We start from the raw sequence: 12,407 nt of genomic DNA on the forward strand, positions 1-12,407 counted from the left end.
TCAATACATTGATAAAAACATTTAACTCTGTAATACATCATGTGATAATGCTCACAGATAAAACATGTGCTTGGACACTCTCTAACATAAACCAAAAAGTATTTTATGTAAATAAAGAAACTTTATGGGAGTTAGTTGAACTAAGATATTCTATGTACTGTAAAGACATAATAATGTACCTTGACTTCTTTCTCGGCATCAAACGTGCCCCCGACCTGTTCCTGAAGCAGAGCATAGGCACGCTGCAGAGCCTGGTACTCCATTGTTAACTGTCTGAATCTCAGCTCGGTCTCTTCTTTAAGCATTCCCTACAACAATACACACCAACAGATGAGCTCAACCCCAAACTAACAATCCTTAAATCATGTGCACACAGAAGCACCCACCTCCACATCACCCAGATCATCATCAGGTGTGCAGGGTGTTCGGTCCGTATGGTAGGACAGGGACGAGCCGTCTGAGTCTATAGAGGCTTCTTCGTCATAGCCGAAGAACGTCTCAATGACCGGCTACAGGAACAAAAAGGAATGTGCTTGTTTTTTCATACGCAAATGTGTTTGGGTGTCATATTTTTACAGTTAAAAGTGAAACAAAAATACAAATAGTTTGTGGACATGTGACCATGAGCTTGTTGGACATCCTATTCTATAAACATTGACATTAATCTGGAGTTCCTTCACACAAAACTTGTTAAACCTTGCCTTTATGAACATGGCTTTGATTACAAAAATGGGAAATAACCTTTCTGGAACCCTGACCAGGATACTTTTATAAATTATTTTATTGATTTTACACCCCTGTGAGCAATGGTTATAGCTAAAACAACTCAGTGTTTAGGAGAAGTGTCCACATATGTACTTTTTTCCCCTCTTTTTCTTCAATTTTCCCCCCAATTTTTTCCCCTAATTGTTTTACACTTCACCTCTACCAGTACAACCCTCCACTGCTGACTGAGGAGCTTCGCAACTGACACACGTCCCCTCAGACACGTGTGCAGTACTGACTCCCTTATTTTCACCTGCATGAGGCAAGTTCATACACGAATCAGCCTTCTGTACGGAGAGTCACACTCTAATCAGCATTATTCCCAGCTCTGCGCAGGTGCCATCAATCAGCCAGCAGAGGTCGTAATTGCACCAGTTCTGAGGAACCCCGGTTCGGCTCATCCCACCCAGAACAACAGCCAATTGTTGTTCATGTGGCTGCCCAGCCCAGCCAGAGCTGAGATTCGACAGGATGATACGGTGTGCTAGCGTATTTTACCACAGCGCCACCTGAGTGGCACCTATAATGGCATTTAACTACGTTCCTATGACCGTTATGATGGATCATAGCTGGTAACTTTTGTATATGACATTTTCTTATATAGTGGCACTCGTTTGACTGCACCCATTACAAATAAAAAACATGAATCATTGGTCTTTTGCCAAGTCAGAAACCCAGACTGACACCTTATGAAGAGAGGGAATGCGTTTGGTTGGTTAAATCTTTAAACCCAAAGTTCACTTGACAGTCCTACATGACATTTCTTGACATTGCAGACATTTCTTGGTTCTTGGATTACACCTCACTACTCTGTTTTTTTTTCCCAACCTTGGCAAGAGACCAGTGTTCCATGTCATTACATGCGGTCAAACTAGCTTTAAGTGGGTATAGATAACGTAACAGCTGTAATCGATTACAATCAGTAAAAAGGAATTTTGTCCTAAAGTAAAAATAACATTACAGAACTTTCCACACCAACAAGTTATAAATCTACGCTGCAGACGTACAGTGGGGAAAATAAGTATTTGATCCCCTGCTGATTTTGTAAGTTTACCCCCTTACAAAGACTTGAACAGTCTATAATTTTTATGGAAGGTTTATTTTAACAGAGAGACAGAATATCAACAAAAAATCCAGAAAAAAAACATTAAATAAAAGTTATAAATTAATTTGTATTTAATTAAGGGAAATAAGTATTTGATCCCCTACCAACCAGCAAGAATTCTGACCCCCACAGACCGGTTATGTGCCCATGAGGCACACAAATTAGTCCTGTCCCTGTATAAAAGACTCCTGTCACAGAATCAGTTTCTTCCGTTCAAATCTCTCGACCACCATGGGCAAGACCAAAGAGTTATCAAAGGACGTCAGGGACAAGATTGTAGACCTGCACAAGGCTGGAATGGGCTACAAGACCATCAGCAAGAAGCTTGGTGAGAAAGAGACCACTGTTGGTGCGATAATTCGAAAATGGAAGAAATACAAGATCACAGTCAATCGCCCTCACTCTGGAGCTCCATGCAAGATCTCACCTGGTGGGGTAAGAATGATTCTGAGAAAGGTGAGGTCAGTCCAGAATTACACGGGAGGAGCTTGTCAATGATCTCAAGGGAGCTGGGAGCACAGTCAACAAGAAAACCATTAGTAACACACTTCGCCGTAATGGATTGAGATCCTGCAGTGCCCGCAAAGTCCCTTTGCTCAAGAAGGCTCATGTACAGGCCCGTCTGAAGTTTGCCAATGAACACCTGAATGATTCAGAGAAAGCTTGGGAGAATGTGATATGGTCAGATGAGACCAAAATTGAGCTCTTTGGCATCAACTCCACTCGCCGTGTTTGGAGGCAAAGAAATGCCCGGTGGGGATGGTGTTCTTGGGGTCATATCCAGCATTTCTCTGCTCCCAGCTCCCTTGAGATCATTGACAAGCTCCTCCCGTGTAATTTTGGGCTGAGCTCACCTTTCTCAGAATCATTCTTACCCCACCAGGTGAGATCTTGCATGGAGCTCCAGAGTGAGGGTGATTGACTGTGATCTTGTATTTCTTCCATTTTCGAATTATCGCACCAACAGTGGTCTCTTTCTCACCAAGCTTCTTGCTGATGGTCTTGTAGCCCATTCCAGCCTTGTGCAGGTCTACAATCTTGTCCCTGACGTCCTTTGATAGCTCTTTGGTCTTGCCCATGGTGGTCGAGAGATTTGAACGGAAGAAACTGATTCTGTGACAGGAGTCTTTTATACAGGGACAGGACTAATTTGTGTGCCTCATGGGCACATAACCGGTCTGTGGGGGTCAGAATTCTTGCTGGTTGGTAGGGGATCAAATACTTATTTCCCTTAATTAAATACAAATTAATTTATAACTTTTATTTAATGTTTTTTTTCTGGATTTTTTGTTGATATTCTGTCTCTCTCTGTTAAAATAAACCTTCCATAAAAATTATAGACTGTTCAAGTCTTTGTAAGGGGGTAAACTTACAAAATCAGCAGGGGATCAAATACTTATTTTCCTCACTGTATGTTGCCACATTTTCAGATAACACACATTTCTTAAGGGAAGAATGTTTTTGGACAATGTCAGGAAATAAAAAACATTGCAGACATCATCAAATCATATAGCGCCACTCACAAATATTTCAATTTACCGGTATATAAACATAAATGAACAGACATACCTTACAAGCTTTGAGGCTCCTCCTCCTCCGTAAACTGTCATGCCTTCTGTACCTGAGCAGCATGTCTCTCTCCTAGGAAAAAAAAGGTAAATTTCTGTTAAAATTAAATGTAAAGATTGTTTTATGTAATGTGTAGTCAGTTATCACATTTCCCTAAAAGTTAATTCTCATTTCTTCATTACAGGTTGTACTACATCCTTATTATGATGAGATAAGATGATAAGATAAGATAAGATAAGATAAGATAAGATAAGATAAGATGCCTTTAGTGGGTTCCAACTGACACCCAACCGGCTTATAGCACTACTGGGGATTTAAACCCTGGATACCAGCAGTAATGGGCTAGCGTAATTTATTGTAATTTACTGCTGTGCCTTCTAATAGCTCATAAGCCCCTAAATATACAAATATACACCGATCAGCCATAACATTAAAACTACCACCTTGTTTCTACACACACTGTCCATTTTATCAGCTACAGTTACCATAAAGGAGCACTTTGTAGTTCTACAATTACTGACTGTAGACCATTTGTTTCTTTGCATGCTTTGTTAGCCCCCTTTTATGCTGTTCTGCAATGGTCAGGACTCTCCCAGGACCACCACAGAGCAGGTATTATTTGGGTTATAGGTCATTCTCAGCACTGCAGTGACACTGACATGGTGGTGGTGAGTTAGTGTGTGTTGTGCTGGTATGAGTGGATAAGACACAGCAATGCTGATGGAGTTTATAAAAATAATAAATAAAAAAATTGTTAGACATACTAATTATATGAGCAGCACTGTCTGACAAACATTGATAGTTTTAGAGTATTACATTAAGTGCCACACCAAAAAAATAAATTCTATCTCAGTATGGTGCCACCCACGGGTCAGGGTGAGTCACAGATGTTAAAGTCTATTTAAACAACAAACAAGTCACACTGAATAGTAGATTAGAGATAACCAGCCTCCTAAAAGACCTTGATGAGTTATATCAAGGCTATGTTTTGTCTGCCTTGCTCTGCTCTTTTGAAAAGTGTAAATTATGTATTGCCAACTTACTATTACATTCTTTACATATCCAGCTGTTTCAAGTGCCTGCAAAATAACAACACCACATTAGCTGATATCATATACCTTAGCATGAACTACAGGCTCCAGGTGTTCAAGTTCATGTAAGTGTGTAAAGTAAGATTCCCAAAGTTAAACAACATAATATATTTGTTTTCTACATCAGTCTTTTTAAAATGTACTGCTCATTAATTATAAATGAACTGATAATTTGTGCCTGATCTTTAGAACCAGTAGCACCAACTTGCTCTAGATTCAGACATTACATGAAAACACTATTTGCTAGTCTGCAAGTGTTCAAAGAAGCCCTGGCTCAGACTTATGTAACAGCTGAGGGTAAATAATGGTGCATGCAAAGGTTCATGAGGGACATTAGTGTGCAGGAGTAATCAGGTGAGATGATAGAGGGTGATACCTTGGACAGATCGTCAATAATGTTTTGCTGCTCGAGCACCTGCAGGCGCAGAAATTCCATTTCCCTCTCCTCCTGGCTGTGATCCAGGTCATTCAGGGAGCTTGGCCTTCGCAAAGTGCCAACTTTTTCCCTCTGATGAACACAACACAGTTTGGTCAGTACGTAATACACATCCTAAACTGTGAGTTCAGCATGAATAAATAACCTACCCATACTTTAGCCTGAGCTTAGCATTTGCTTTAGCCTCCAAAGGTTTAGCATTTGCTGTTAGCCTCCACATACACACATATGAGTCTAGCATTGGAAATTTACCTCAATAAATACTACTTCTGGATTACTTTTAGATTTACTTTTAGATTAACAATTAGCATCTACATACTGTAAGTTAAGCTTTAGCTGGATTGATGTAACTAGTGTGCTGTTATTAATGTATAATATGTAAATATTAAAGGAGTAGAGCAATCACAAACTCTGGATCTGAAGCTAATCACCATGTTATTAGAAATAAAGTTGTTATTGGATAGTTTGTTGCCTTTTTATTTTGTAGTTTCTACTGAGCAGTTATCGTTAATTATACATAACATTGTCCATTCAGTGGCATTCTAAGTAAAAATAGGGAACCATTATTATGAAACTGTTATGATAAATCAGTCTGTATGAACTTAGTATATGTGTTAAGGTAAATGAGAACTGATAAAAATACACTGAATAAATTAGAGTTAGTGTTAGTAAATTAGAGTTAGGCTTGGATGTATTCTTCCTACACAAGAATAACTGAAAATACAAGCTAATTTTAAAACTATTCAAACAATGTCTGTTGGAATACGTTTTGCAGAATGTTGTAAAACATATCTGGCAACTCTGATTACCCCCACAAATAACCAAGAACAGAGAAAAGCGAGAAACAGAAAAGATATACTGTAATGTATTGTTACATTTATAGTTTTTAGCTTATATTTTAAATGTTGTTAGGTAAAGCATGTTAAGTGAGAGCAGCACCATTTCAATGTTCTCCTGGGTGACAAAGCGTAGTTTGTTCTCCATGCGTCTAAAAGCATGAGCAAGTTCTTCATTCTTTCTACTCAGGCGCCTATTCTTATCCAGAAGAGGTTTATACTGGCTTTCTGCCTCACGGAGCCTCTTTAGCTGTGAAGTAAACACACACACAGAAACAGACACAAATGTAAGTGTACACTCGTACATGCTTATGCGAGTACACCTACAGATACTAAAGATAGACAAAGTAACCCATGTGTTGAAGGAATTTATAAAGGCTGATAAGATACGGGTCTCCAGCTTTAGTTTATTCCTCATGGTATGCTTATACAAGAACTTATTGGCTGAAGCATCATTCAAGAGTAAAACATCTTTCAGTCCATTGATAATGATAAAGATGTTTATTGCGTATATGTTTAAAATGTGGTTCACGTCATCCAACCATGTGACTCTTTGTTCAGTGTTTATGAGTTCAGGTTTTATCATCTTTAAACCCAGTTAAGCATCATCTCTCAATTTTATTTATATAAATCAACTCTTAATTTTATGTACAAGGTTTCTAGGTGGCACACCTGCCATAAAATTTATAATGTTATAAAGATGTAATATACTGTATATCTTGCCATAGATATATAAATAATTAATATAGTTCAGCATCAATTGCAGAGGCACTAATGTAAACATAGCTATGTTTACTAGCATATTAATAGCTAACCCAGCCTGAATGGAGAGAGAGAGAGATTATGCACCCATACTGCATCTCTGCTGTCGCTTTGAGAATACATCACTTCGAACTATTGACAAGGCCACATTAGTATCTGTAAGTTTAAATACAGCTTTTACAGTGCACATTATCAGCAGATTTATAGTAGATTTATAGTAGTTTTCTTTTTATTATACACATGCAAAATGCTACATAGTGTATTTGAATAAAAAATTCTAGTTTATTTTGTTACAGTTGTATATGTAAATAAAACAAAAGCTACCTAATACCTAAAATTAATAAAAAGTTTCTTTACATTTCTTTAGAAACTTTCCTTTAGATAGATAGATAGCTAGATAGCTAGATAGATAGATAGATAGATAGATAGATAGATAGATAGATAGATAGATAGATAGATAGATAGATAAATTTTTCATTGAATTTTTTTTTAGATGCGTTTTCTGCATCTAAAGCAATCAACACCTTTATCACTATCAAAGAACTGAAATATGTTTTTCTCCTAGATAATGTTTCAACATTCCACCTTAAACCAATAATGTCTTGTATATGAAACCATAACAAAAGGATTCATTAAAGCTAGAGACAAACAGCTACCCTTACCTTATCAGCCTTTATAAATTCCTTCAACTCATGGGTTATCTTTAGTATCTGTAGGTGTACTCATAAGCAATTCAACATCTCTAGTTTTACAAATATTGTTGAAGTAATTATCATATAATAACTATTTTATTAATGTTATTCTCTGTGTTCTATTGTGTATTTACCACATACCAGCTCATTGCGTTCTTCTGAAAGCAGAGCATTCCGGTCCTCCAGTCTGCGAATGATGGCGCTCAGTTCAGCAATTTTTAGCTGGAAACGACGAGCGTCCTTCTCATCCAACTGCTGCAACTGAAACACAAACCAACTGCAAAGAACTGGAGCAGGAATAAACAAATTGCATAGTAATAGTATAGTAGTGCATAGTAGTCTACACTCAAACTCAATCTAAATCTCAAGTCTGTTTCAGCTATATACTGATCCTTACATTGATGTCAAGGTACATTATAATGCACAGGGAAAACAAGAAGGCAAAGAGTAAGAATAAACACTGAAAGGCAAATTTTTCACCTGCTATTAAACACATGTAAGGAAAAGCCACTAATGCCACTGCAATCACAATACAGCAAAGGGAAAAAGCTCTGCTAGGGTAAAGGTGTGAAATCGGGGTGCAGGTTTGAAAATGTGCGTTTACAGTCTCATGGATGTATAAGATGTGTGTTTTCATCTTATATCCTCCTAGCAAAACACAGGTGCTATTACATGCAGTTAACACTGTTCAGCATGTGTAAAATAAAAAAAAATTCAACACCAGCCTGATGCATAACGCTCTTCATTGTGGAAAAAAGACACTATTCACCAACAAAACCTAGCATCCAATATTGTAACAACATAGTGGTGTATTCAATTTCACATCTAATATAAAACATTATAACACTTTTGTGTTTATGTAAGGAGATTTAGGTAAATGTTAAACTCCAAATCTGGAGGTCCATACCCACTAGGTGCAGGAGACAATCTATGTAACATTTAGTTCTTAATCTTTTTTAGATGCATATGTGATAACTGTGCAACACATACAGTACAGAACAAAATACACTGAGGGTGCTTACATGTACATGTAAACTAACCTTGTAAGCAGCTTAGTATTATAGCTTTATAATAATAATGATAATAATAACAAAACAACAAAATAATATTATCAGCAAGAATGACAATAATTATATTAATAATACTAATACTACTACACTACTACTACTAATAATAATGGGCGGCACGGTGGCTCGGTGGGTAGCACTGTCGCCTCACAGCAAGGAGGTCCTGGGTTCGATCCCCAGGTGGGGCGGTCTGGGTCCTTTCTGTGTGGAGTTTGCATGTTCTCCCCATGTCTGTGTGGGTTTCCTCTGGAAGCGCCAGTTTATTCTCACAGTCCAAAGACATGCAAGTGAGGTGAATTTGAGATACAAAATGGTCCATGACCGTGTTTGACATTAAACTTGTGTACTGATGAATCTTGTGAATCTAATTATTAAATGTAAGAAATATGCAATAGCACGGAGAGCAAGAAAATGAAAAAGCAGGAAAATAAGTCATTAAATAAAAGTGCAAGTACACAAATGGGGGGTTATTATTATTCCATAAAAATTCCATAAATCTTTCACTTTATATTTATTTAATTATTTTAGATATTATTGGTACATCACCTGGTTATAATCCATTTTCTTTTGTAAATGCCTTGAATAAAATATATGACAGGGCTTACATGAGTTTGTAGACCAACACTCATGTTACAGTAAAATGTTCACAGTGTGAATGTTTTAATACTGTTTGAATTCACTTGCTGAAGTAAAGGTTCTGAGATTTGTTCAGGGTTAAAATTGTGAACAATTTATGCCACTACAACACTGCAACAATTTACTGAAAACACTGTATTACTATAACACAATGAGGTTAGGTTACTAAGTAATCATTCTGTATTAGTGAGCTATATTGCTTCAGTATTTTACCAGTAAAAATAACAATACTGTAAAGAACAAAAATAAATAAATTACACTAATACACTAAGAATTATTGCTATTTTCAGGTCACTCCTAATAAAAGTAAATCTGGTTATATCAGCTCCATGCAAACCGAGATAAAGCAATACAGAAACTAATATTCTATAACAGTAATAACTGTGACTATGGCACTAAATGCACAGGTTTGTCACTTTACTTCTGATCAGTCTGGCTTACATACTAAAAAGTATGTCTATGTAGAGAACCAACCAGAATTTCTAATCTTGTGTACTCTTTATAAAGAACTGTGAGGAGTTTTTTACTTACTTGAACTTGTAACTTGTAACTTGTACTTACATTTACTATTGTTTTTAATGCGTTTCTATTTTAATAGTATTCTTTTTTATTGGATGCAGTATAATAAGTGACACTAGCCACATCAGGCTCTAAACATTAACTGGACATTATTTGTAACCCACAGTAAAAGAAACACTAAAGAAGTACGATATGTGGACATCTTTTCTAATTATTGAGTTCATGTTTCAGCAATACCCAACACTACCAGGTGTATAAGGCAATTTTATGTGTCCCTGGTTTGAACTTACTTACTGAACTGACACGCTCCAAACCCAGCTTTTGAGAGGGGGGTGAATAGGCTTTGACAGATATACAGTGTATCACAAAAGTGAGTACACCCCTCACATTTCTGCAAATATTTTATTATATCTTTTCATGGGACAACACTATAGAAATACAACTTGGATATAACTTAGAGTAGTCAGTGTACAACTTGTATAGCAGTGTAGATTTACTGTCTTCTGAAAATAACTCAACACACAGCCATTAATGTCTAAATGGCTGGCAACATAAGTGAGTACACCCCACAGTGAACATGTCCAAATTGTGCCCAAAGTGTCAATATTTTGTGTGACCACCATTATTATCCAGCACTGCCTTAACCCTCCTGGGCATGGAATTCACCAGAGCTGCACAGGTTGCTACTGGAATCCTCTTCCACTCCTCCATGATGACATCACGGAGCTGGTGGATGTTAGACACCTTGAACTCCTCCACCTTCCACTTGAGGATGTGCCACAGGTGCTCAATTGGGTTTAGTCCATCACCTTTACCTTCAGCTTCCTCAGCAAGGCAGTTGTCATCTTGGAGGTTGTGTTTGGGGTCGTTATCCTGTTGGAAAACTGCCATGAGGCCCAGTTTTCGAAGGGAGGGGATCATGCTCTGTTTCAGAATGTCACAGTACATGTTGGAATTCATGTTTCCCTCAATGAACAGCTCCCCAGTGCCAGCAACACTCATGCAGCCCAAGACCATGATGCTACAACCACCATGCTTGACTGTAGGCAAGATACAGTTGTCTTGGTACTTCTCACCAGGGCGCCGCCACACATGCTGGACACCATCTGAGCCAAACAAGTTTATCTTGGTCTCGTCAGACCACAGGGCATTCCAGTAATCCATGTCCTTGGACTGCTCGTCTTCAGCAAACTGTTTGCGGGCTTTCTTGTGCGTCAGCTTCCTTCTGGGATGACGACCATGCAGACCGAGTTGATGCAGTGTGCGGCGTATGGTCTGAGCACTGACAGGCTGACCTCCCACGTCTTTAACCTCTGCAGCAATGCTGGCAGCACTCATGTGTCTATTTTTTAAAGCCAACCTCTGGATATGACGCCGAACACGTGGACTCAACTTCTTTGGTCGACCCTGGCGAAGCCTGTTCCGAGTGGAACCTGTCCTGGAAAACCGCTGTATGACCTTGGCCACCATGCTGTAGCTCAGTTTCAGGGTGTTAGCAATCTTCTTATAGCCCAGGCCATCTTTGTGGAGAGCAACAATTCTATTTCTCACATCCTCAGAGTTATTTGCCATGAGGTGCCATGTTGAATATCCAGTGGCCAGTATGAGAGAATTGTACCCAAAACACCAAATTTAACAGCCCTGCTCCCCATTTACACCTCGGACCTTGACACATGACACCAGAGAGGGACAACGACACATTTGGGCACAATTTGGACATGTTCACTGTGGGGTGTACTCACTTATGTTGCCAGCTATTTAGGCATTAATGGCTGTGTGTTGAGTTATTTTCAGAAGACAGTAAATCTACACTGCTATACAAGCTGTACACTGACTACTCTAAATTATATCCAAGTTTCATGTCTATAGTGTTGTCCCATGAAAAGATATAATGAAATATTTGCAGAAATGTGAGGGGTGTACTCACTTTTGTGATACACTGTATATGCATAGGCAGTAAAAAACAAAGAGTAATGTGCCAACATAAAGCAAGTATTAAAGGTAAAGCAAGCAGGTAAGCAAACAGCCAAAGAACAACCAAGCTTTTTACTTTGGGAAAAATAGGGAGTACAAAGCGCTTAAAATGTATTTTTTTCCTCCCTAAAACATGATATGGTGAATGTTGCCCTTTGGAAAAATTATATTTCAGAATCACAGTGCAGGTGACAGTTATTTATATGTCTTTGGAGGGTTACATAGAAAATGTCAGTAGGTTACAACATTTTTCTTAAATTTTATGAAGTCAGTGTTGCCCAGTCAAACGAACACATTTAAAAACAAAACGTGTAAGTCCATGCATCAGCATGTCTTTGTAGCTTAAGAATTTTGCCATGTATTTTCTCTACATTTCTGACTGTTGCATTTCTAAATTGGACTCAAAATATATTTTAATCAGCAGGTACAACATTTACCAGTGATTGTGCATACACTGTATGTAAGGGAAGACTGTACTGAAAACACATTAGAAGGCAGATTGTGAGATTTGCTTACAGTGTTAGTTGTGTTGTCTGTTGTGTCTCCTGCACCAGGTGGGTAAGGACCCTCTCTTTTTGGGCTGAGGTCTCTGAGCAGAGCCAACTGATCGCTTACGACCTGCTTCTGCTGCTGCAGCTTCTGAGTGTGGACAGCCTGCACCCCCATTTCCCTCTCCAGACCAAGTATAGTGCGCTCTTTAACCTTTATCTCATCCATCTACAGGACAGAACACAGTGCAGTCACACACAACAACACACAAACACACCTGACATAGACCGTCACACACTATAACACTCGAGCACACTTTACACAGACCCTCACACACCCCCTAACCATAATTTTATTCATCAACAAGACAAAAATAGAACACACATAGAAAAAATATGAAAAACTAGAAAAAAACACACACAAACACATCTCACATAGACCATCACACACAATAACACACAAGCAT

General features: G+C 38.3%; 1 protein-coding gene across 1 annotated transcript in view; it reads right to left on the reverse strand.

Annotated features, from left to right (window-relative positions):
- Positions 1-12,407, reverse strand: part of jakmip3 (Janus kinase and microtubule interacting protein 3) — an 85,289-nt gene that overhangs the window by 24,992 nt on the left and 47,890 nt on the right. The window contains exons 5-12 of the mRNA XM_063003647.1: positions 11,969-12,169; positions 7,398-7,511; positions 5,906-6,052; positions 4,907-5,038; positions 4,483-4,518; positions 3,440-3,511; positions 387-509; positions 180-308 (exon numbers count right to left, since the gene is read on the reverse strand). Coding sequence (XP_062859717.1) covers positions 180-308; positions 387-509; positions 3,440-3,511; positions 4,483-4,518; positions 4,907-5,038; positions 5,906-6,052; positions 7,398-7,511; positions 11,969-12,169 — 954 coding nt within the window. The remainder of the gene's footprint in view (positions 1-179; positions 309-386; positions 510-3,439; positions 3,512-4,482; positions 4,519-4,906; positions 5,039-5,905; positions 6,053-7,397; positions 7,512-11,968; positions 12,170-12,407) is intronic.

This window comes from Trichomycterus rosablanca, chromosome 10, assembly GCF_030014385.1.
Source record: "Trichomycterus rosablanca isolate fTriRos1 chromosome 10, fTriRos1.hap1, whole genome shotgun sequence".
NCBI lineage: Eukaryota > Metazoa > Chordata > Actinopteri > Siluriformes > Trichomycteridae > Trichomycterus > Trichomycterus rosablanca.